This window comes from Pelecanus crispus, chromosome 5 (assembly GCF_030463565.1).
Source record: "Pelecanus crispus isolate bPelCri1 chromosome 5, bPelCri1.pri, whole genome shotgun sequence".
NCBI classification, from domain to species: domain Eukaryota; kingdom Metazoa; phylum Chordata; class Aves; order Pelecaniformes; family Pelecanidae; genus Pelecanus; species Pelecanus crispus.
This window is the reverse complement of record NC_134647.1, coordinates 84,886,093-84,911,660: the sequence shown is the minus strand read 5'-3', so window position 1 is coordinate 84,911,660 and position 25,568 is coordinate 84,886,093. Positions and strand designations below refer to the sequence as shown.

At 37.9% G+C, this 25,568-nt stretch overlaps 1 protein-coding gene across 1 annotated transcript; it reads right to left on the bottom strand.

Moving 5' to 3' along the window:
- Positions 1 to 236: 236 nt before the first annotated feature.
- On the bottom strand, positions 237 to 25,480 carry STXBP3 (syntaxin binding protein 3). Its single transcript, XM_075710355.1, has 19 exons — positions 25,438 to 25,480; positions 21,658 to 21,707; positions 20,827 to 20,908; positions 16,645 to 16,721; positions 15,921 to 15,999; positions 14,444 to 14,544; positions 12,289 to 12,443; positions 11,349 to 11,439; positions 10,245 to 10,369; positions 8,663 to 8,767; positions 8,053 to 8,110; positions 7,774 to 7,839; positions 7,278 to 7,358; positions 6,507 to 6,645; positions 5,813 to 5,919; positions 5,278 to 5,376; positions 4,302 to 4,387; positions 2,543 to 2,691; positions 237 to 328 (listed from the first exon to the last, which is right to left on the bottom strand). Exons 1-19 carry the CDS (start codon positions 25,478 to 25,480, stop codon positions 237 to 239), a joined length of 1,785 nt encoding a protein of 594 aa, XP_075566470.1.
- Between the last annotated feature and the right edge of the window lie 88 nt (positions 25,481 to 25,568).

Genomic DNA, 25,568 nt, shown 5'->3' with positions numbered 1-25,568 from the left:
AAAAGCACTTACAGCATAACACTGTCTATACTAAATACAACCTAAGAAACACATGTTGATTTTTTTCTTCTCTCTGCCTTCTACTCCCCTCAAAAAGCAGCAAATTTAAGTCATAAAATTACATTCCATTAATCAGAACTACGTAGTGTCCTGGTACAGAATTTAGAAAAGTCACTTCCATAAGAATATGTACATACTCTTTGCCTTTTCCTAATGCATCACAAACATCACCATTTCTATTCATCCTTAATGCAGACTGTATCTTTCGGTTTACTAAGGCTCTTCACTTCATCCAGTAGTCTTCTAGGTGTCAAAATATGAGTAGAACCTGACAAAAGAACGTAAGTATTATCTGTGTCAGTCTGAAATTCTGACTTGCAGACATCCTCTCTTTAAAAAAAAAAAAAAAAAAATCAGTTACATGCCAGTGTTTTTTACCATACCCGGAAAACTGAAAAGTACAACAATTGAAAGTGTTTTCATGTGTTATCATATAAAGTGTCATCATATAAATATGTGTCACCAGTAGGCAGGCAGTGTCCCTCTTCCACACACCGAGACCCCAGACATCCAGATTAGGGCTCTTACTTTAGATACGAGTTTCAAGTCCCTGCTCTGCCGGGTTTGAAACCTAGGCTTGAACCTGGGCCACTTTTGCTGTACGCAGCTGTCCCAGCCTGCAAGAAATCTGCCTATTCTGTGAAAGGGCGAATTAATGACAGGCTCTATCCTAGAACCAAGAAGCCATCTGGATTAAAGATTATCATAAACAGCAGTTTTTCACAGACATATCAGTTACAGAAAATTGGCTTTTACTGACTAACATTTCCTTGAAAAATTTGCAACCAATTCCAAGTCTGGAGCAGCAAAGAAAATCCTCCTTATTCTTCAGGAGTGCACAACTACCTCCCTTGTTCTCATAGAGAGCAATTATAACTATATAATTCCCTATAAAGGGAACTCTTAACTGTTTAAGATTAGGGCTGCCCTGAACCTTTAGTTTTAGTAGTGTCAGTCTGAATCAGCTAATATCCCTTGAGTTCTGAATCAGGAATACAGGAAGATTTTCATCTTGCAGCAAGCCGCATGGAAATTTGGCAGTTATCACCTTCCCTCAGAAATCAGGATTACAAACAAAACTACAAGAATCATCTCTAAACAAAAAGGAAGATGGTGCTGTGGTTAGTGCCAGATATTACAGTGAAAGAGTGACCTACACTACACATGGGTTTGTAAACAAGTCTCAGATGAAGAAACAGTCTTGTTAAACTACATTCCTGTTGTCCTGGTCTTTCCATTGCAACTCAAAACTAGGACTAGCATTAAACATACCTCAACCACCACCAATGAAACCAGCAAACAAAAAACAAACAAAAAAAAATTAGCCACAAACGCACCTACAACATACCCCACTATTCTGAGGTAACAGACTCTAGATCTTAGAATCAATGCTGTCATTGCTTTAGGGAAGATTATTTATTTATTTGAAATTATGGTAGATAGATTTAATCCTTTTTGAAACTAAAGACTAAATTTAATTGCTAGACATAGGCATCTCAAGCAATTTAGAATGCTTTGGATGACCCTGCACCCAGACACCAGCTGCCACTACAGATGGATACAGGTCTCTGGTAAGGTTCTATATCTAGAAGCTCTGTTTTGATATATCCTATATGCAAATCTTTTAGCACCTAAATTTAGACAGCATTACAGGAAATGATTATTTGAAGCACAGCAGCTGATGGAACAAGCATTTGCTGCCTCTGAAGTATTAAATGAGAGATTACTGCCTCAGCTGGTAATTCATGCATTTACTGCTCAATCTGAAACAGATCAGGGAGATAACTTCAGTTATCAGGGGAAAAGCTGTAAGTCATGGTGTTGTTTGTGTAAAGTCTCTGAGGAAACCATGACAAGAACTAGAAGATGCTGCAAAGTCACCTGAGCTATACTGAAAAAGTTTTTTTGGGTTGGTTTGTTTTGTTTGGAGGTTGGGGGGGGGGGGGGGGGGGGGAGGGGTCTTTGGGGTTTTTTTTGTTTGGCTGGTTTTTTTCAGAATACTTATTTTCCCTTCCTCCCAAAGTGAGTAATTTTGCACTAGTCTGCCAGCTTTCCTACTACTTCCAAAAGCAATGAGAGTAGTAAGTGTAGCTGAAGGTAAAGCACAAGCAGATGCAAAAGTCTGTGAGCAAAGTGTAATGCAAGGAAATATAGGTCTGTTTAAATCCTTTTTGCTATACATCAGGCTACTTTAATAGTATTATTTCTCCGATATAATTCATGATGATTCTTCTGTAAAGCATAACTATTTATTGTCCTTAATATCTTGTGGCAAAAAAAAAAAAAACAAAAAACCACCAAACATCAAGCAATCTAGATAAACTGAAGAGATAGTTCTAAGTACATAGTTTTAAGAAATATGCTGGCTATAGTATTAGTTTACTGAACCAACTTCGGGAACACAAGAAAAAAGATCCTTACATTTTCCAGAAACACATGTATTAAACCCCTGCATGCCACCCTTCTCCCAAGACAAGCTTACCAATAAAAACTTCACAGGACTTGTAGGCTTGAGAAACTTCATAAGCACTGCGCATCTCAGAATATGTAATTCCTCCAATCACAAATATAATCAGTCTTGCACTACTCTTTCGCTCATTTTGATAACTAGCTTTAGGTTTCTGGCGTGCACTGTAAAAGATTTCGTAACATGACGTTTGTATAGCTTTACTAACTGATTTTGGTAAAAAACTATACACTTAAGCAGTAACAATTTCTGTCATGCAGTTTATGGTTTGATTATAGTTTCAGCAAAAGAATTTAGACAAATTGGTAATTAAAAGAATTTTAATGAAAGTTAGCACATTACTCAAACTATGTGGTTATCACAAGGGGGGAAATAAAAACAAACCAAAAAACCTTGTTGCACACACAGCTCACACACAAAGGACTTCTACCAAGCAGCTTAATTCTGCATGCTACCAATTCCAGTGGCATTTTTCATGAGAGGTTCATTTGAAAAAGCTAGAGTCTTAGGTTTTTTTAGTCTCCAAACGTGAACAGAATCTCTAAAAAAAATTATTTGGCTGTTATCAAATAAGATTCAGATAGCTAGGGGAACAAAAAAGCTCTTAAAATAGACTTTTTAGCACACATATAGTAATTGCAGATTCAGACTAAGTCATCTGGAGTCCTGATCTCTCTTTGCTAGGGTGCCTCAAAGATTGCCAGATTTCACCAGCCTGTAAGACAGAGATCCAGTTACAACGTACAGGGACTTGCCCCAACTGATCATCACAGTGCATATCCAGGAACATAAGGACACCCCAACAGTTTGGTTAGCAGTGGAAGTAACAATTTTCCTAAGGTTGTGTATCTGTACTTTTTGTCTTTTATTTAGTAAGGTACAAATTCCAATTCAAGTGCATCTTCTACGTTTAGGATGCGTATAACGTTTCCCTCCCTATGAATTCCAGCATCCGATCAGCGTGATGAGTGTTCCTGCAATAGAAACGCTCATCTCTATTCAGCTGTCTCACCATTTAAACAACACTACCAAAAGCGATAAAGCTGTCAAATTTGCAGGTATTGGTCATGAAGTTCAAGAGCTAGTGGGATTAAAAGGGAAAGAAGGGACAGTGCGAGTTACCAAGCTAAAAAAAAAAAAATTCCAAAGTCACCTCTCAGTGCTACTTAGTAAATACATGCAAGTACACGGAACACACCATCTCACATTTATCAGCAGAGGATTAATTTCAAGACCTCCAACTTTTCTGGACTTCTCTAAACCATCCCGACAACAGGAGTCAAATGTCTAGCAGGCCCATAATCCCTAATGAGAGAGCCTACAGAAGTTCAATTTAATTTACTGAAGTAATTAACTTCAAGAATGACAACACCACTACCACAGCAGAAATAACTTTCAGAAGAAATTAAAACATTCTTTTTGCCTAAGTCACAGTACACTGATAACCCATTCCTGAAACTACTTCACACTAAAGAGCTCAATGGTTTAAATTTCTCATTCTGGGAATATGGAAATGTTATTTCTAACTTTGAAGCAAAAGGGAGATACTCCGAATAAAAAGCTATATACAGCTAAGAAGAGTTATCAAACTAACCACCAAGTTCAGTATGTTTCAGATGAAATAAAAATACAGGTTTTAGTTTTACACATTAACATTACCTTACACACATTATTTCACCACTTAAGTAAGTGCACTTTTATAACACTTTAGAATGTACATGACAAAAATACTGGGAAACGGGTAAATTATATTTCAGGAAATTAAACAATTTACCTTACTGCTCCTGAACCATTCCAGGTAGGAGGACACTGAGAACAATAAGGCCAGTCTTTTGAATCTAGTTTGTTTTCTATAGCATCCTGAAGGGCAAAACAAAGACCCACTTTAAATAATCATGTAGACCTAAACCCCACCAAGTTTCAACTTCCAGTAATGATGTCTAACTGGAATTTAATGCCAGCACACGCAATTTGTTAGAACAACCGATCACAAGCAGCATCTCACAAACACCACTCCTATGTAACAAAATGCCAGACCACATAATGCTAAAAATCACTACAAGGCTTTGGGAGTCACAATTATCACAAGGAACTGGGAGTACGTATACTTTCTTTATAAACATAATATTGATTTAACTGTTCAGATTTCACTAGCAGCTTTTCATCTGTAACAACCCTAACATATTTAATTTCTCTATAGCAGTATATGAGAGAAGTTAGGGTCCCCTGAAGACACAAGTGAACATGTGAAAGTCATCAAGAATCTATGAATGACAGCACTGGGTCAGACTAGCGGTCCAGTGAACTCACTATTCTGTCTGACATCAGTCACTAACTGATGCTTAGGAAGAGCTTTAAGAGCAAAGCAACTACACTTCTCACAAATAACATTTTCCAATCTACAGTTTAGATTTGAATTACAGTTTAAAGACCCACTGAAGGAAAAAAAAAACCCACCAGATCTTTAAATCAAACTAAACATTGCCAATCACAGGACAAGCTGTTCAAAAAGACTTTTTGCTTTCACTTTCTTTTGCTTCACCTTTAAAATGACCTCCAATAAGGAGCACCACTAATGCACATCAGTCTAATATTCTATATTGCAGACAGACTAGAAGCGATCACTTTGCTCAGACTTATTTAACAAAAGTAACTCAAGATACTATGGAACTTCAAAAGATTGGCTATAACTGCTCACTTGAGTAAATTTCCACAGCACCCCCATGAATTAACTAGTTGGTCAAATTTACCTCCATAACGTCTTTGATAACAGGTGTCCACCTAGAAAGTTGAAAAGTTTCTTCTGCAGAACGGTCCCTTCTTGGGTGTTTATGTTGCTGAGCAGCAGACTGAAAAGGTTTTCAAAACATGGTTGTATTATACAGTGTATTTGGTTTTTTGAAACTTATTCTCAGTTAGTAGCAGGTGGGGGGGTCAGTAGGAAATTTTAAAGAAATAATAACAAAGAACAACAATTAATACCTGTAGCATTCAGGATACACTAGAAATACTTATTTCAGAGACAAGGAACTGAGTAAGTTGGCGCTTTCTAAACCCAACTAGTTCAAGTCACCATCTGATGATTTTAGAGGCAACATTATAGGTAACTTTCCTTGAAAATTATTGTTAACTGTGTAAAGGATTTACACATCATAGAAACAAGAACTCCTAGCAATTGCCCGATTCCAAAAAAAGACCTGGATAATACTGCTAAGAGTTGCTGAAAGAGCTGTAGACAAGTGCTGGGGTGGTAGGAAATTACAAAATAAATAAATACATTCTTACTGAAGAGATAACAGGAACATCAAGGTATTTCCAATTTCTTATCATATCACTATCACTTTCTATTTGTACATTCTGGATCAGCTTGTCCAAGTTCTCCTGGGTAGTTCCTTCAATATAAGGAAAACATACAACTTAATTAACATGTAACTGTAAGACCAATTTTCTCTCTCACATGCTGGGCAGTTATTTAGTCCAGGATTTTTTTGTTTTGTTTCACCGGCCTACTCTAAGTTTAACATACTACTATATTTCAGATAAAATTGTTTAATGGTCCATTTTTGAGACCAAAACTCAATATTGTTACAGATTCCTGAGACCCACACTCTGCCAATTTTCTCCTCCTCTACTACAAATTCTTCCCCACTGATTTCATTTTCAGGTTGCAATGAAGATGGAACTCCCCCTTTAACAGCTTCAACACTATGTGAAAAGGAGAAAATTTAAACTGTTGCACACATCCAAGCACAGGAACGATGCTAAAACACTGTATGGATCCACACTTGTACTGAATCTCTTAACTCCTTATCAATATATCTTCGCTACTAATAATGGACAGTATTTCTTTCGAACTTGGCCATCAATTCCAATACAGATGCTTAAGTTAACTAAAAATACTGGACTATCCCAAAACTTGAGTTGAAGTTCATAGCACTGGGGGGAGCGGAGGGGAACCAACCAGGGCAGCTTATCATACCATTTGTGCTAAATATATACAGGAGAATAGCTCTAATTTTGTCATAGCTCTCATGACTTTTGTTGAGCAGAACTGGTAGGAGGACTCTCATTGAGTCTTTCACTTTTTGACCTTCCGCATCAGTTCCAAGAGCCAAGTCCTAAATTAAAAAAAAGTGGGTTTAGTGAGTAATCATTAAAACCACCATTGTTTTGTGTGTTCTGAAATGTGTTTTTATGAAACCGTAGGCTTCAGGAAACAATCAAGCTGCATCAATTTAAACTCACTATGAAAAGTCTCTGACAATTATTTCAATAGTTACAGAATTATAACAACACTACATAACAGTCTTAAACATTTAAAACTGTTTGATATCTAGAATTTATATAAACTTATAGGTTTTAACTTAAGATTAGTAGTACAGTGTAACGCCTCGCTCTAACAGGTGCTTTTCCCAGACATTTAAAAAGGGCTTCCTTCTGCAGAACATAGTAAGGCAACTTCATAGTAGTTTTGAACGAAGAAAACAAAGATGATCCTTATACAAATCAGCCAGATTCAAAGACAAAAAACAAAACTCTAAAAGCACCTCCTTTATTGGCAGAGTAAAAGCCTCGTATATCTCACTTAGCTTTAATACGGCTACCTCAAAAATTCATCACAAAAAAAAGCCAAGAGAGACACGACTTTTGTCAGTTTAAAACAAGCACCTACACCTGCAAACAAAAAAGCCGCATTTGCAGCAAGTTGTTGTTTGGTTTGTGGATTTTTTTTTTTTTTTTTAAAACATACCTGTTCAGTTTTACAGAGCCTTTCTATGTTAGATTTGAACTTGCTCATGCAATCTTCTGCTAAGTTAAGATGGACAACTTGCTAGAAGATAAAAAATAAAAATCACAAGCTGCCATAACTTTTTTTTTTTTTTAAACCACATCAAACAATCATTTTTACTGGTTACAAGAGTCAATCCTTCAACTATCCTTCAGCACCATCATGTCCTTTTCTGTGTTTCACCCTGAGACTGACCCCCATAATACCTTTTAAAACATTAAACTACTATGCTCTCTTCAATCCTCAAAAGCACACAAATCCTTTAACTGTTTTTTACATACTGAAATGAAACACCTGGAAACAAGTTTTCTTCTCAAAATTTTACAGTAGGTGAACATATTAATTTGGAGAAAAGTTATATAGCACACTTAACAGGAAAATTACATAATAAAACAACAGAAAATTATGGAGTATAGAATGATTTATTGTGAACTTGTAGTTACAAAAGACCCCTTACCCTACTAATCTCTTTACGATAGTGCGGCATCTTTTTCATTAACTGGGCCAGAGCAGATATCGATAACTGTGAAGAAATGATACAAGTTGAAAATTCTTTCCCCCCAATATTTGACATCCTTATTTCCCTTCCTGTTGCAGCCTTGCTTTTTGTTTTCTTTCCTGCAAAATTGCCAATGAGATAAGCCTCAATTTCTGTAACAGGTCCATGAATTACATAGATCTGATCAGCCAAAAATAATTAAATTACCAGGAAAAACAACTATGTTAAACAGCTTACTTTTCCTTCTGTTGCTTTTCTTTGTGATGAAACTTCTTTCAAAAGCTTTGGTATTTCCCTGCAAAAAAACCAAAGGACAGTTATCAAATGCAACAGCACTACAGTTCTTAAATCTTACGATCTTTACTTAAAAAAAAACCCAAACACCTTAGAAGAACTGTGCACCAAGAACTTCTGAATAAAAGCAAAAGCTTCAAATACAGGTCTCCTTCAGAGAAGGGAGTGTTTTTTGACAAAGGAAACTGAAGTTAAACATTCTGTTTACGATATCTGCATAATGTCATTTGATGCAATAACTTGCTAGTACTTTATGCAAAATAATCCCTTCAGATTTAAAAGATTTGAAGGTACTTCCCAGGAAATAATTTTATTTCCATTTTCCTCAAGAACTGTAATTAACATTAGTAAAATTGCACACCTCTGCACATACTGTATTTTTGAAAGTATGTTTTCTTCCTGGCATTGATTATTTAACAGGATGCAGTCTATATTGCAAGCCATCTTCACTACTGCCTATATTCCTACTTTCTTAACAGCTCAAATACATTCCCTCTCAAAGAAATTTTTTTAACGTGCATTTTTAGCTAGTTTTTGTTATTTATTCACATACTCTATCACATCTGCAATGTGCTTGTGCCGAATCTTCACCCAGAGCTCATCATCTTCCTCCAGAATTGCCTCCTGTTCCTTCCCAGCAGGTCCTTCTGTTTTGTATCTTCCAAGAGAAAATTCAGACGGTTGGTTTGGGGGGTGTGGGGGGGTGTGTGTGTCTCCCATTCTAATAATGCGTTAGAGTATTAATTGTTATGGTTTAACCAACATACACGGTAATAGCAGTAACGTACACAGGTTTTCACCTATAAGCCAAGCTATTGCCCAACACAATATAACTTACGTAAGGATTTTACAGATTACATCTTTGAAAATAGAAGCAGCAGATTAATTTTAGAACGATTCTTTGGGGCAATAGCTTCTGGATGTTCTTTTAAACCAACAGTAACTAGAGTTTCAATGACATATTTACATGCACCTCAATTTCTCTTCAGCTTGCAGCATCAACTTCCCTTTGGCTTCAAATGCAAATTGTGCAGAAAGTAATACACATTGAGATTGCAAAGTGCAGCTTTCTATACCTACTATAAGACATTTTGTAACTGAAGGAAAATGAAATCACATTCACCCACAACATAGATTAAGTAGGACAAATTACTTCACATATACAAGAAACATGCTTCACAGCATTACAGACCAGCTATTACTTTTCTGCAAACAGAAATCAACCTATAAAGCAAGACAGCAATACTACATAACATTTTCACATTTACATAAACTCACACAGTGTATACAGCCAGAAAGCAGAAAAATACAAAAAAAATTACAAGATGAATTGTGAAAGTCAGCTCATGACTACCTAAAAAACATACTCTGCTACATTTTAATACCCAGCAAGTTTCAGATTCATAGAATTCTACATTTTCTATGAAAACATTCACTCAGCATTTCTGACAGAGAAGATACACATTCCTATTTACTTAACTAATGAGGCAATTAGGTCTCATTTGCTGTAGTGGGTCATCAGAAAGCAAAATCTTACTAAAATCTTTGGTGTCAGAACAATCCGACAGCAAAGTACATACCTTCTGCAAAACAATGTCACACTATTCCAAACAGTGATAAAATAATGTTTATAAACTGAAGACAGCTTTCCTAACTGTGCGTTTAGGATAGAAACATGTAAATTTTAACTACACAAATTAAATGACTGGAGCTATAAAAGTGAGCGTTCCTGAGAAATAGCTAAGCTCTTTCTCAGCATTCTACTACTGGTCTCATTTGCCTTGTTATGCCAAGAAGGTCGAGAATATGAAAGAAAAGGTAGGCAACCTGAACGTGCACTACGAAGGTTTTGCCTCAAGTCTAGCACAAAGTTCTTTCTTTTTAAAAAAATGCAATTTGTTAGACTCAAAACTTAGCAACAATGTTAATTACATCCTACTTAATCTCAACTAAATAAGGAAGTTAACAAAAAGAGGAAGCTGCAAAAGTAAGAGGGAAGACTAATAAGCAAAGCAACCCTTATGTAATATAAGCAGCTAATATTGCTATGGTGCAATTCAGCTAAACAACTGGATAGATTCTACAATCAAGAACGAAGCGTTTAGATTTTTTTTTTTTTTTTAAAAAGTACTTGCTTGTAAGTATCATTTTCAATTGGTAGCAGATCATATGCCATTGCCTGGAAGGTGAGTTCATGAAGTACAGTTGATACTGGGTCAAAGCCACGATCAATTATTATCAGCTGGGAGTGGGTTTTAGCCTAGAAAGCCATCAAAAAAAAAAAAAAAAATGAAGTTAAGGCATACACTACAAAGTTATTGCATGTTAAATCTATTTACAGTTAAGTTACAGCACTGCAGACATTTTTTGAAAAATAACTGAAACCACCTAAAAAGTATGGTCCAAGTGTTTATCAACATAAATAAACAAACAAACATTTAAATGATAACCAGAACACAGCGGTTTTAAATACTAATTCTAAGGCAATGCTCTTAGCCTATGGCGATGCATTCAGTAACCTCACCTAATAAACAAAAAGTGTAAAGAAAGAAACAACCCACACAACAAAAGGCCTCCCACTGACTTTTCACAAATACATGTATTGTTTGTATTTCAGAGTAGGTTATCCATACTGTGCCACAATACAGAAAAAATAATCTTCAAACATTCAATTCAAAGTTTCACTTTGGGGTTTAGCAGAGTGGCAGTAGCATCAGGTACATTTATTTCTGTAGCAGAATGGAACGTCGCTAAGCGCGAATGGTTTACCCCATACATGTGTGTTTAGGCAGCTGCCCTAATCAGCCCTGATCTGTAGTGACAGATCAAAAATGTTATTTGTTAAATGCTGTATCTTTGTGGACAATAAATCCCTTAATGGGAGACATTTTAATTCTGCAGTGAAGTCCCTTCTACACATAGCCCTATGGAAGGTGATGTTAAAACAGAAGTTAGCCACTTTTCTTCAGGTTTGTATCATCCCCTACATTATCATAGGGCAAATTTTTCAAGTACAATTAGTTTGATCACATGAATTATATTTGCTTACATACATATTTACTGCATCAGTTACTACCTCTAAGCTGCTTTCATAGACAAAAACAATGAAATAGCAACTACTTTATTAATAAAAAAAAAAAATCTGGTTTTGTAGAACCTATTGTCAAAACATATTCCGAAGATTTCCCCCCCACCCCAACTTACAAAAAAAAAAGCAAACATTTTAATTCACTTTCTACCTTTATTTGGCTTTTCTCATCAGTTTTGTAGTAGTTTTCAAGATTTTTTTCAACAAGCTGTGCAAGTTTGCTGGCTTTATCAGATGGTCCGCTGGGAAAAAAGGAAACATGCAAAAATAACTTTAATTTCTTCATCAAAACACTAAAAAGCTACATTTAAAACAGGAAGAACTCCCTAGATGGATCCTCTGGTTTCACAAGCAGTTTCTGAACTCCATTCTAGCTATTTCCAATATATTTTCATTCTTAAGATTACAATTCCATTCTTTGAATGCTTCAGGTATTTCACACAGTAGAAACAGCTTCAGCCAAAAGACTGACATTAGCTGGCATATGGCCCAGCACCTGGAAGTCTCACTCAGAGATGGAAAACAAGAAAAAAGGAAAAGAGAGAAAGAGAAAAGAAGAAACAGTCAAGCAATTATTTCTTTGTTACCTTTGCAGAGAATAAGGCACCACTTCACATTACACCACAAAATGCAATTCTTGATCATAATTTCAGATGCCTATCAAAGCTCAAAAGATGTATTCTCCTTAATATTTCTACTACAAAGAAATCCTGATCCCATCTGCCTCAGCAATTCATGAATTCCTTTATGCCAAGCAGAGCTGCAAAACTACCAACAGCAGCAGTTCTGTTACAGGCTTATGCAAGTGGTGTATTAGAATGCAGCATATTAGAGTGTCATCCTACTGACCAAACATGAAACAAGCAGTTCATAACAAAACAGGGTACAGTAAGTACTGTTACACAAATACACACAGAGAAACAATTCACTGCTCTGCACTTCATAAATTCCTATCATTCCATATTTCAGAGTTGTGGATTAAAACCAGTTAATTCACAATAAAAGAAACTATAGTGCAGCCTCAAGCTATTACCAATGCGATGCCCTAGAAGTGAAAGCAACTACAGTATACAACACTATTTTTGCCCCACCTTTTGTATCGTACTCCTGGATTCTCATCTAGTGTGGCACATAAGGTAACAATTTGTTCAGCCATTACTTGCATTACAGCATCTTTGTCCTTTGTCTTTTCCAGAGTTGGACTGTAACAGCGGTAGAATGCATCTGGGACATTGAGAGTAAATACCTGTGTAAAGCACAACCAAGAAAAAAATTGCTTAAATTGTGTATTTCTAAAATATCTGGCAAAAGAACTGCTAATACTTTAAAACTACATTCTGTAATAAAAAGTCATACATAATACACTTAAAAGAAACCCAAAACCACACTTCAGTCCTCTTTCTCTGTCCTGTTGAGCTCATCTGCTTCTTGTTCTCACTCTCTTTTCCTCTATTACTCTCCTCCCATATGTAATTACTGCATTTTTCAAATCGCTTACTGTCTGTACATACAGAGGGACCTGAGGCAGAACTAAATACCCTCCAGCATCTCGTACAGAGCCATACAATGCAATACCAGAATGATCACAGAAGTTATCAAGTTGAATTTGTTTAAAATAGAATTTTACTTATTCTATCTATTACATCAAGACTTTACCTCCAAGAATTGAAATTCTTTAAATGCATTAAACCTTGATAAAAGATGTTTAGTGCTACACAAAAGAAAAACTTTTTCAACAGTTTAGTAAGTAGAATGCAAACATGGAAACAATTCCATTATCAGTAAATGGATTTTCTCCAGCTTCAGATAGACTTTGTAACTACAGAGCCAAAGAAGAATGTCCATCCAGATAAACATTTGTTTCATTTGAGTAGATAATCACTTGGATTTTGCCCAGAGCTCAGGCTGATTATTTATTCTTATCACCTCAGAAAGCAGGCCCAGGGATTTTAAGTTAGGAAAACCAGTTAACCTTCTCTGTTCCTTTGCTAAGGATTCCAAAATGGTCTCATAACTCAACATACCAAGAACACACAACTAAACTAAAAACAAGAAGAAACTAAGTGGTGCTTTTTTTCCAACTTTAGAAAAGTAGTCCCAATTTCTGCTTTCATGGTAAGTCCTCCAGAGAACCAGGACAACAAAATTTTCATATGCCTTATTTGGTAGAGGAAGCTACAAACTTTTTCTTAAGAGCAGCTTTAGCAGAACTCCCCAAAACGGTTTGAAACAAAGTTTGGAAACATCAACACCACTGGAAAACAAACCAACCAACCACCACACTAATGATTCTCTGATGGCTTCCCAATCTAAATAATAACACACCTGTATTATAAAAAGGTGTCTTCAAACGAGGAAACTGCATCACAGTAAAACATGGATAGCAGCAACTTCTCCTATATTCATCCGCCACTTGGTATACATAGGAGTTCTGACCCTTGGTGTGTTCACGAGGTTTGAAGAATACAGTAAAGACTTGTGGGAAACATTCACAGTTAATGCTACAACTCCCAGTAGCAGACAGGGTTTGGGGGCTTTACTGTATTAGTGAGTATCAGAATGCCTTCTGATACAGCCTTCTGTATCTAATGAAGTGCATGAGGCACAAATTATTTCTCAACACAATACCCACTGTGTGGTTTCACATAGAAACTACTCATTGGTTTCCATTGGTGCTCTCAATTTTTTAATTGAGAAAATGTGGGTTTCCATGTCTTCTTCTCAATAAGAAGTTTCCCAAGTTGTTACGGTTTTTGTTTCTCTTTTGTGAGGCTTTGGTTTTGTTCCCCTCCCCTTCAGTTCTCTTCATCCATTTGCTCTCCTTTTCCAATTTTCACCAAGCAGTTAGTTCTACTTATTCCTACACACCAACCTACCTAGTCTGTCAAAATAACACCTCAGTATAAGCAGTAACAAACTTTATAGCTTACTAAAGGCAAGCCGGAACACTTTCCTTCTCTTAAGGAATAGATTCCTTCTCTAACCTCTCTACTGCAACCGACTCCAAGTCTTGCAGAGAGGTCAAGCACAGACAGTAAACCTTTGAGTACAAGAGCATTTGTTTTAACCTGAAAAATACAGGCAAGTGCTGGAAACATGCCAGAATGGCAATATGTCTCACATGCAGTTTGTCAGTTAAAAAAAAAAAAAGGCCACATTCTATTTAATTGTTTTCTACCAGGCCAACAACACTGGAAACAGTCCTCCAGACTATTTTCTGCTGTTGAGATAAAGAATAAAACTTACCCGAGACTCATATGGGAAGAAGGAAATGTTGATCTCCTTGCATCTCCGTATTGATTTTGCACAGGAAGACTTAATTTTATTGAAGAGGTTGTCAGGACAAACTAGGAAAAAAAAAAAAGATATTCTAAAGTATAAATCATTTGTGTGTGTTCCAGCTGTTAACTCACTTACAAGCTTACAGTATTCAGAACAGAGAGAGAATTCCAAATTAAGAACCAATTAACAGTAACATATAAAAAAAGTCACCAAATCTGCCTAAAGTGAAAGAGAACATATAAACAATATTTTGTGTTTGAGATCTTTTTCAAGAAGTATCACTGATCATTTTTACTAGGTTTTGGCAAACAAAGTTGTAGAACACTCATTAGCAGTCTGCAGCAGTGAAGGATATTGATTTCCACAAAGCAAAAGTTTCTGCTGTTTCTTCTCATATAGGAGAAAGAAAACATTTCCCAAGCTACAAAAAGGCTGACGGAAGAAATAATGTGTACATATCAAACATCAAAACTCAGAGAAATATGGAATTTAGGTATAGATCTCAAACGTGTTCCACTACACTTACAGGCTACATTGCATCCCAGTCTAAAAACTGAATTTAAGGACTATTTGGATGACACAAATACTACACAGACTTACAAGTGACAGAGCTATTTCTCTAACTCCTCTCAACATGAAAAGCTTTGGCAAGTATTCAAACTGAAAGCTTGCACACTTGCAACAAAGGAACATACAGCAAGATAGCAGTATTTTTCCAGAAAAAGAATTGCTGCATCAGCATAAAATGAAACAAGAAACCAAGAGTTTTTGATGGTAGTTTGATAACTGCTTTGGGAATATACAGTAGCAGATATGCACCACCCATGGACATGCACAGAGACAGCCACAACTCAGTCTCTGCCTTCATCAGCATGCTTGCTTTTTTTGTTTTCCCTTCTTTACATGGCCATTTTAGTCACGCTGACCGACTGCAGAGGAACACGCAGTCACATTAACCCCATCTGCACTAATTGTCTCCACTTTGCAATTTATATCGCGCATACAAGGGCTAAGCAGGCACCTTCTTTCAGGTGATGGGAACAAAAGCTGGCTCAAGTCTGAAGGAACTACCTAAAAAAACCAATTGCAAAACATTGTTATTACAGCAAATTCTCATGTATTTATATTTTTGAGCACTATTTTGTTTCTATGAGATACATAGTTTTACTTGAATTGTCTTCCTCCGCACTCTCCAATGTAGGAGAAGACTCAAATACTTTAAAAATAAAACCAGACTACCTAAATTAAAAGCTGAGGTGGGGAACAATCAACATTGTTTGGCAATTGTGAAAGAAATTACTATTGGCACACGGCACAGTGACCACATTCTGGCAACCCAAAGACATTTAATGACTTGAGTCTCAAATCTTCTCTCAAGAAACAGGATCCAAAATTTATCTTTTCTACAGGCTAGTAAATGAAAACATAAAAGCTTACTTACAGTCAGTGAAATACACATATGCTGCTTTATATCTGCTGGATGATCTAGTGATGAAGTCATCAATAAGCCCATCTACAGACTTATGGGGGTAGGGGGAGGAAAAAAAAAAAAAAATTCATTACAGTGTTTTGCCTTTCCTCACCTACCAGACAAAGCTGCTCCCTCCTCTCCTCCTGCCCTGTTAGTTACCCAGTCCCACTTAGGAATATTGCAAATCAACATATGAGAAAAGAAAACACTTAGGTAAAAGATTTTTGATTCCAGACCAAGAAGGCTAAACAATTACAGAAGGTCAGTCATGCACCAAGATTATTTTAGGAAGCAAACAAAGCAGGATACTGCATCATTTTCCATCTGTAACAGTGTTGAGATTTATTCTCTCAAGAATTTTTAGGAAGTAACAGTAGTGTCGTTAGAGCCATTATTTTGAATTCTATTGTTCAATGTATTGCATCATTATTTGATACAACATCTCTTTCAGCGAGGTTACTAATATCTAAGCAAGGAAACAGTGCCTCCATTGATCAAAAGGTACGCATTTGCAACATACTCTATGGTGACACTGTACTGTCTTTTCTTTACGGAAAACTAAGCCACACACAGAGGAGCATCACACAAAATGCAAAACTTAAGTACTGCATAGTTGTACACGGTAAATAAATATTTTAAAATAAAACTGCTTTTTCTGCCTGACATCTTGCTACACTCTCATTAAAGTACTAACCTTTTTAGTGGGAGTTATTAAATATATTGCTTTCATGTGCGGGACAGGCTCACGGGTTTTATATACGTTCTCCACCACTATAAAATAAGAAATATTACATTTTTAGAATTAAGAGCTTTATGCATCTGTAAAGAAAGCACCGTACATATTTTAGTATAGAGGTGATAAAAATAAAACACCACCAATCAAGTTGTCCACAAAACTAGTGGCAAGGACCCATCTTCTGCCAAGAAAGCCTTTATTTTTTTTAATTATTATTTTAAATACAGCAAGTTACCACAAGACTACTTTAACTCTCAGTCTACTATCAACTAAATTTGTAGGACTAAATTTTTCCTGGCTATTCTACACAAGCAGACTTTTGCCTTCACACAGAAAGGTATGGCAATACAGGCATGCTCAAACTATGGGGCCCCGTATGAAATATCTTACAAGAGAACTGCCTTGGCAAGACTGTTCCTTTTCCAGCACGCTGAAGGACAGGGAGAATGAAACTATGCAGGGCATCATTTTAGACTAGAGCCTCTTCTGTCCCTTGTTTGCCTATTTCCTATGCACTTACTCTGTTTCAATATAATTGCAAGCACAAGTTAGACAACATTAGCAAATCACCTTCACTCAACTCTTGATTTTCTCTGTTTAATAAAGTCATTACTATATAGCGTTGCAATACACTAGCTTGAGAATGCAGAGACATTCAAGTTGCTCAGTAATTTTGAGGGGGGGAAACAGGGAAGATAAGTAATGTCAGACACTTGGATGTGGAAAGACAGGTTCTTTCTTTAAAAAATGCTTTTACAAGTACATTAGCAATACAAGGAGAGCCAAGGAGGATCTCCATCCTTTGCTGGATGTGGGGGGGAACATTGTCACCGAGGACAAGGAAAAGGCTGAGGTACTTAACGCCTTCTTTGCCTCTGTGTTTAACAGCCAGACCGGTCATCCCCAGGGTATTCAGGCCCCTGAGCTAGAAGACAGGGACGGGGACCAGAATGGAGCCCTCATAGTCCAGGAGGAAGCAGTTAACGACCTGCTACGCCACCTGGACGCTCACAAGTCTGTGGGGCCAGATGGGATCCACCCGAGAGTACTGAGGGAGCTGGCAGAGGAGCTCGCCAAGCCACTTTCCATCATCTATCAGCAGTCCTGGTTAACAGGGGAGGTCCCTGATGACTGGAGGCTTGCCAGTGTGATGCCCATCTACAAGAAGGGCCGGAAGGAGGACCCGGGGAACTACAGGCCTGTCAGCCTGACCTCGGTGCCGGGAAAGATTATGGAGAGGTTCATATTGAGTGAACTCAACAGGCAAGTGCAGGTCAACCAGGGGATCAGGCCCAGCCAGCATGGGTTCATGAAAGGCAGGTCCTGCTTGACCAACCTGATCTCCTTTTATGACCTGGTGACCCGCCTGGTAGATGATGGAAAGGCTGTGGATGTCATTTACCTGGACTTTAGCAAAGCTTTTGACACCGTCTCCCACAATATTCTCCTTGGGAAGCTGGCAGCTCATGGCTTGGATGGGCGTAGTCTTCGCTGGGTACAAAACTGGTTGGGTGGCCGAGCCCAGAGAGTAGTGGTGAATGGAATTAAGTGCAGTTGGCAGCCGGTCACGAGTGGTGTTCCCCAGGGCTCTGTTTTGGGGCCAGCCTTGTTTAATATCTTTATCGATGATCTGGATGAGGGGATTGAGTGCACCCTCAGTAAGTTTGCAGACGACACCAAACTGGGTGGGAGTGTCGATCTGCTGGAGGGTAGGATGGCCCTGCAGAGGGACCTGGACAGGCTGGACCGATGGGCCGAGGCCAACTGTCTGAGGTTCAACAAGGCCAAGTGCCGGGTCCTGCACTTGGGGCACAACAACCCCATGCAGCGCTGCAGGCTTGGGGAAGAGTGGCTGGGAAGCTGCCTGGCCGAAAAGGACCTGGGGGTGTTGGTCGACAGCCGGCTGAGCATGAGCCAGCAGTGTGCCCAGGTGGCCAAGAAGGCCAACAGCATCCTGGCTTGTGTCAGGAATAGCGTGGCCAGCAGGAGCAGGGAGGTGATTGTTCCGCTGTACTCGGCGCTGTTGAGGCTGCACCTGGAATACTGTGTCCAGTTTTGGGCCCCTCAATACAAGAAAGACATTGAGGTGCTGGAGCGTGTCCAGAGAAGGGCAACAAGGCTGGTGAAGGGTCTAGAGCACAGGCCTTATGAGGAGCGGCTGAGGGAACTGGGACTGTTTAGCTTAGAGAAGAGGAGGCTGAGGGGAAACCTGATCGCTCTCTACAACTACCTGAAGGGAGGGTGCAGTGAGGTGGGTGTTGGTCTCTTCTCCCATGTAGTTAGCGATAGGATGAGAGGAAATGGGCTTAAGCTGCGCCAGGGGAGGTTTAGGTTGGAAATTAGGAAAAATTTCTTTACGGAAAAGGTGGTCAAGAATTGGAACAGGCTGCCCAGAGAGGTGGGGGAGTCCCCACCCCTGGAAGTGTTCAAAAAACGGGCAGAGGTGGCACTTGGGGACATGGTTTAGTCTAGTCTACCCTTGATTGGTTTAGAGTAGACTTGGTGGTGTAGGTTAATGGTTGGACTGGATGATCTTAATGGTCTTTTCCAACCTAAACAACTCTATGATTCTATGATTCTTTTCAGTAGCGTACTCACTAAAACTAAAAGGTTTTTTATTGATGAACAGGATACATACTCACTGAAAGTTTCTCACAAAGGAAAAGTAGTACTTATTATGATTAAAAATACACTCCAAAAAGTGAAATGCATACAGCTTTGCTATTATACTTCCAGAAGAATCATGTTATACTGAATAGTTGGAATAAGAAAAATCTTGCTACTTGTGGAAAAATAACTAAGTCTAAATACTGCTCTCTTACAAAAGTGTTCTAAAAATCTAAACCTAAAGCTAATTAAAAACTAGATCATTTACATTTTGTGTATTTCAATTTCAAAAACAGGCAGGAAAAAAAGTTTGGCAGGATGATACACTAATAAACATTACAGACAGGTTAACCATAAAAAGCAACTTTGAAAAGTGTTTTACGATAGGAAAAACATCCTTTTTTTTTTTTTTTAAGGTGTAGGGAAGAAATGCCCATAAAATTTACTAGACAGAAGATACTTTTTTAAAATACATGTAGAAAAACAAAGTCTTATTTAAAACAGGCATACTGCATACCTGAGATCTATCACAATCCATCTAGTATTCACTTTTGACAGTGGCCAACATCAAGGAATGAAAGACACATTCCAGCAGATGAGAAACTCCACTCCACTACAAACTACTCCCAAATTGTTTGGAAAAGTGACAATCTAATTACTGTTAATGTTGCTTATGGTTTTATTCTAGTTAAATTAATAATTGATACAATTTAGTTTCAAGCTTTTGTTGTGTTTTGGGTTTTTTAAATTACTGAAAGCTCTCTTCTTTTGAGAAGAGGCTAAAATGTATCTGCACAACATAGAACTCAAATTTAAATTCTTGCCTCTATCACATCTACTTGCTTGCAAAGGCCTCTCATCCAGTTTGTCTATTATTGTCTCCTGTTCTCATTTTGTCTTCAATACTTAAGTTTGTCTGCCCTGGTATCCTAACTCTGCCGTTCATGAGCATAAATGAATTCAAAGCAGTAGATATTACTGATTTACAGAACATTAGGAAAAAATGCAGAGAGCAATTTGCCTATTATTGTATGTTTAACCAACATTTGTTTAATTCTTTATGAGCTTATTTTCCCTTAACTTCAACTAACAGATAATATCCTTAAAATCACTCTGTGACAGGTAATTTTCTCATTTACCCCATCCTGGACATTAGCAAACAAACATCCACCCCCCAAAACCAAACAAACAAAAACCAAAACAAACAAAAATAAAAGCCACCAAACACAAAACCACTAACAAACACCAAAAAGACCAAACCCACACTTACAGTGATCTTCAGCAAAAAGTTTAAAACAAAAAGGGTTTTTGCTTCTAGGCAGAGAAACACTTCATTTTTCATTAAAAAACAAAAATCCCAATTGGGTAATTACTGTACAAGCCAGGGAGTCTGCTAGTCTAATATCCCATAGCTACTATCTTCATCAACCAAATTTACACATACAATTTTTTGCAAGGCTACCATCAATTTTATTCTTTCCCTTTTTCTTATCAGGATATTACCATCTGTATATTAAAACGCATTATGCTTACCTGTGATACCCTCTGCCAGTAGATCAGTCATTTTGCAGCACAGTGACAGTAATTTAGTAGTGTAATCATCTAAAAGAATTACCTAAATATATAAAAAAAAAACCCCACAGGTATTTAGATAAATTAATCAGCTAGAGTAAACCCATGTTATTTACTTAACAGCTTGCCAGGAAATTTGGGAGCTGAAATCTATTTTATTACTCTACATGTTTTCATCACCTGCATATGGCAACTTTGCAGTGGGAAATTAATCACAAATAGTGTCAGAAGGCAGCTCCCTACATGCAGGATTTCAAAAGATGAGCTCCATCTTAAATAAGTAGCTTGTCCCCACTACTCCTACTAGAAAGTATTTTAAAACTTTCACTTTGACACAAGTCTTTTGAATTCCTGCTTAATTTACACCATGGCCTGCTTAAATGTATTTGTACTTATTCTAAAACTGTTTTACAGCTTAAGCAGCTCTAACACGTATCGTACCACTGATTCCTGCTCCACATGTATTGCACAGCAGTATAACTTTTTGGAATTAATAAAGTACAAGTCTTAAAAGTAAAGTGAAGATAAACAGAAAAAGGTTCTAATTTTTTTCAAAACTTAAAGATTTGAGACAACTAACAATTTGCTCTTACTATGCTAGCCCTTAGATTTTAAATTACACATTATACAGAGATCCGAGTTAACAGAACTAAAATCCATTACTTGGATAGAAAACAATTTTAAGTGAAAGTGACAACCATCAAATGGTACTTATTTGTTGTGTACTCAGTGATATAGATTACTTATTCAAGTGAGTCTAACATTCTTACAAAAATTATAACAAAAGTATACCTTCCATTCTTCCTCTTTCCTGCAGTCATCAAATACTGATGACTTTAGCTCTGTAAAAAGAGATAGACAGTTTACCAGTTAGAGGAATCAAATTGTTACTAAAAAAAATAATTCACCCATTTAGACTCATATGAGACCTAAAAAAGGAGGAACAAAGAAAATCCAAATCACTGATAAATACCTCTGCAGAATTCTTGACCACAAACTGTCCCTGCCTGTTTCAGAAAGATGTAGCTAAATTTTTCATTTTTGCTAATATTAAACAGCTCCATAAAAATCAGTCTGAATGATCACAGGCCTCTAAGTATTTAATTTTGCTTCTATTTTTCTAGTGAACTCTTCCACTACATGGATTGTGCACATGCAAAAAATGTAAGCTACTCTTTAAGATAAGGCAGCTGGACCAACACGTTCACAAACAGACGTAATTTAAAATTCATGCTAACTTCAGATGTCCTTGGTTTTTCTCTAGTATTCCAGAATAAGCCTAGGAAAATACCACTTTTTTCAGGTATCCATTACCTTTTCCTGCTGCAACAACTTGGGGAGAAATGTCAATTAAAAAGCTTGTACAGGAATCACTGCACAGCACACAATGCTCCCAAGATGTCATTACTTCCTGCTTTTCATGGTTATATTTTACAAAGGTGTCCTATACAGACTCTTTCACACTAACACACGTTTCTTTTGAAAAATGAGTACTTTACGCTTTAGCTTTAATACGCTCAAGTTACTTTTTGCAGCATCGACATTCTTCATAGCAACTTTAAAAAAAAAAAAATCTTACAAACTCCATCTAATAAAATGACAAAAACACTGGTCTAAAAGTTATTTAAGCAAAAAGCACATTTTTCAAGAGGGATGCAATTAGTGTATTTTGTTTATGCTGCTAAACAATAGAAATCAAGTGCAGTTCTCCTGAACCCTTTTCTGCTTATACAATTCCCAAAATCCATCAGTATACCTCAAACTTGCCCTCCGGGTTGCTTCCGATTCAATATCCTTCTTATTAAACACAATCCACAGTTTTCAACAAGTTCTAGGCCTGCTTGGCCTGATGCAGAGACTCCTGTGACTTCTTTAGATATACTCTCTATAAAATTGCAGAACACTCATCACTCCATAGCTGCTAGCAAGATCTATTTGTTGGTAATACAGGCACATTTTTTCCTGTCACTTTGATACTGTGTATTTGTTACTTACATTTTTCTAGGTCTGTACACAAGGTGTAAGAACAAATCTTTAGCCTCATGAAAATTTCATTAGCCTTCATATTTTCTGAGAACAGCCTTACCAAGAAATTAGTCCTTATCGTTACACAGAGTTCTTTTTAATAAATTGAGCACCCGAGAGCCTTGTCTAAAATCTCAAATATATTTTTTCTACAATACTTTAACTTACTTGCCTATAAAATAAACTAGAACATACAAATGCATATTCCAGTTGTCTTGAACTTAATTTCTGTAATTAAAAATAGAAGTCAGCTTTCTCCCCTCATGAAAGTTTATTCCAAGCTATCACTGTACCAGACACAGTGTACTTGCGCCTGCAACATTCCAACAGCTACTTGTTTTGTCCTCAACCTGCAGCTGCTTTACCCAAATAACTGACCTACGCTGGTTTACAGGCTCTCAAAATCACCTCATTTGTCTCCAGTAAGCGTTGTGAATGCACCAAAACCAATCATAAACCCAGGTATGATTAGTACTCCATTTTTGCCTAAACCCAGGTATGATTAGTACTCCATTTTTGCCTAAACCCAGGTATGATTAGTACTCCATTTTTGCCTAAGCTTTCATTTCCTTCTCACAAACTTCATACCAACCAGGCATCCTAAGTATCTTCTCTAATTTAGTCTTCTCTTGATACATTCGATTAGTTTAAGACATTTTTGTTCTATTTTTTATTTCCTGATCCAGATAAGAACTATACACAACCCTGCCAGAACAGCAGACTGCTAAATCCTTGTGTGAAAAAAAGCCAACCACACCTTGGCAAAGTTAATGACGCATTTATAACACACTTCCTGAAGAAAGGACTCAAACAGCTTACAGTGAAAGCAAGTGTTCTGGAAAATAAAGTTGTAGAAATGCCAAATCATTTTAAAAAATTAATATAGATATCTATGGCTACGCTAGAATCTTATTATACAAGTCTAGAACACATTTTATAGTCATAAAAAAAAAACCCTAAAGACAGAATTCCTTGTGGAAATAACCTGATTTACAGATACACACAGAGAAATGCAGCACATAGTTAATTTTATAATTTTATCCACAGGAACTACTGCCTCCTACACACAGGTAGCTGCCCCTGCCCCCGTAAGTGTGAACTTAACTGACAACAAACTTTGGTGAAGTAACCTTTTCACACACTTCTGCTTAGATTCAGCCCAAAATTGCACCTTACAGAAAGGGCTACCGCAGTGGAAAGAAGCGCCATACCAGAGCACAGGTGCAGCAGTCTGCGCACACAGCAGAAGCACAACTTCTTTGCCTATTCGCAGAAGAGGAGTAAGAGACACACCAACAAGCTGCTACATGAAGCACCAACATCACTGGCACATTATTTTCAGACAATCCAGCCTTAAAAAAACACAACACATTTGCTGAAACATTAGAAAGTGGCAGTTCGTGGCCTTGAATTACCCACAAAGAAAGTACCAATGTCTAAAATGTAGTTCATCAATTTTCATTGTTGTTGTACTCTTGGAAAACGAAGAGTAACTACTTATCTAACAAAGCATTCTCTTCAGAAGCAACTTCCTTTTTACAAAGTTTGCAATATAAATGTTTTATTATTCCATCACTCCAATCTTTCTTCCTCACAGTCTCGTCCACACTAGCAGCGCTGTTTACAAAAGTCTTACATGCCCTGATGACACACTGGCACTTTGATCAGGTTACCTCCTTTTAACGTCCAAGTCTTCTACAAAACACCTCCGGGACACATCAATCGCTTTACAGTCAAAGGCACAAGTGGCTTAACAGAGCAAGAAAGGACGAGCAAAGCAGCAAAAGTAGGGATTTCTAAAGGTGAAGTTTTAAACAAAGGTATCTAACCCATGCAAGCAGGGTACAGACGTCGCCACAGAACAGCCTGCTTTCCTCTTTCTCCCCTTGTTCTATTCTCCCTTCCCGTAACACAAGCAAGCAGACTGGAGCTCGCAGGTGGGAGCGGAGGGAGGACGCAGGCAAAAAGGCAGCAGCACCTTCCCGTTTCGGTGACAGCCACCTAACCGGCTGAGCGGCTCGTGGAGTCACAGCCGCAGTACAATCATGTCCGGCGTGAGGTGGCTACTAATGCCTTTCCCCAGAAGTCTCACAGTACCTGAAATACTATCAGTCCTTCTACTCCACTAAAACATGGAGTAGTTACGACTTCATTTTCTGCACCAAACACCGGCAGAGCCTGTTCCCGAACATGGCAATAAAAAACTGCAGTTCATTTAGGAAAGTACCTGGGGACACCTTCAGCTTTTTCTTCTGAAAACCGTGAAGCCCAACATAAAGCGGGCTGTGCCACTTCGTTACAAAAAACTAGAGAGCCCCTTCAGAAGCCGGGAGCACCCTCCGAAACTGCCATTTCGGAAGCAACAGAGAAGTCCTTAAAGAGCTGACTTCATTTTAACCTCTTCAAGAGCTTGCATGGCTGGCTATATCCTGTATAGTTCACCCTTATCTCGGAATAAGGCAAAAACGTTTCCACCGGCCGGCCCCAGGCCGCTCCCAGCCCCGGGGGCCAGGGGGAAGGGGGCGCGGAACGGAACCCCGCACTCACTCTGCCACACCAAGCTCTTCAGACCCCGCACCGCCGGCGCCATCTTGCTCGCAAGCCCGACGCCCCACCTCCCGCCGCCGCGCCGCTCCCTGCCGCTCCTCCGCCCGGCCCCGCCGCGCCCTCTTCAGGGG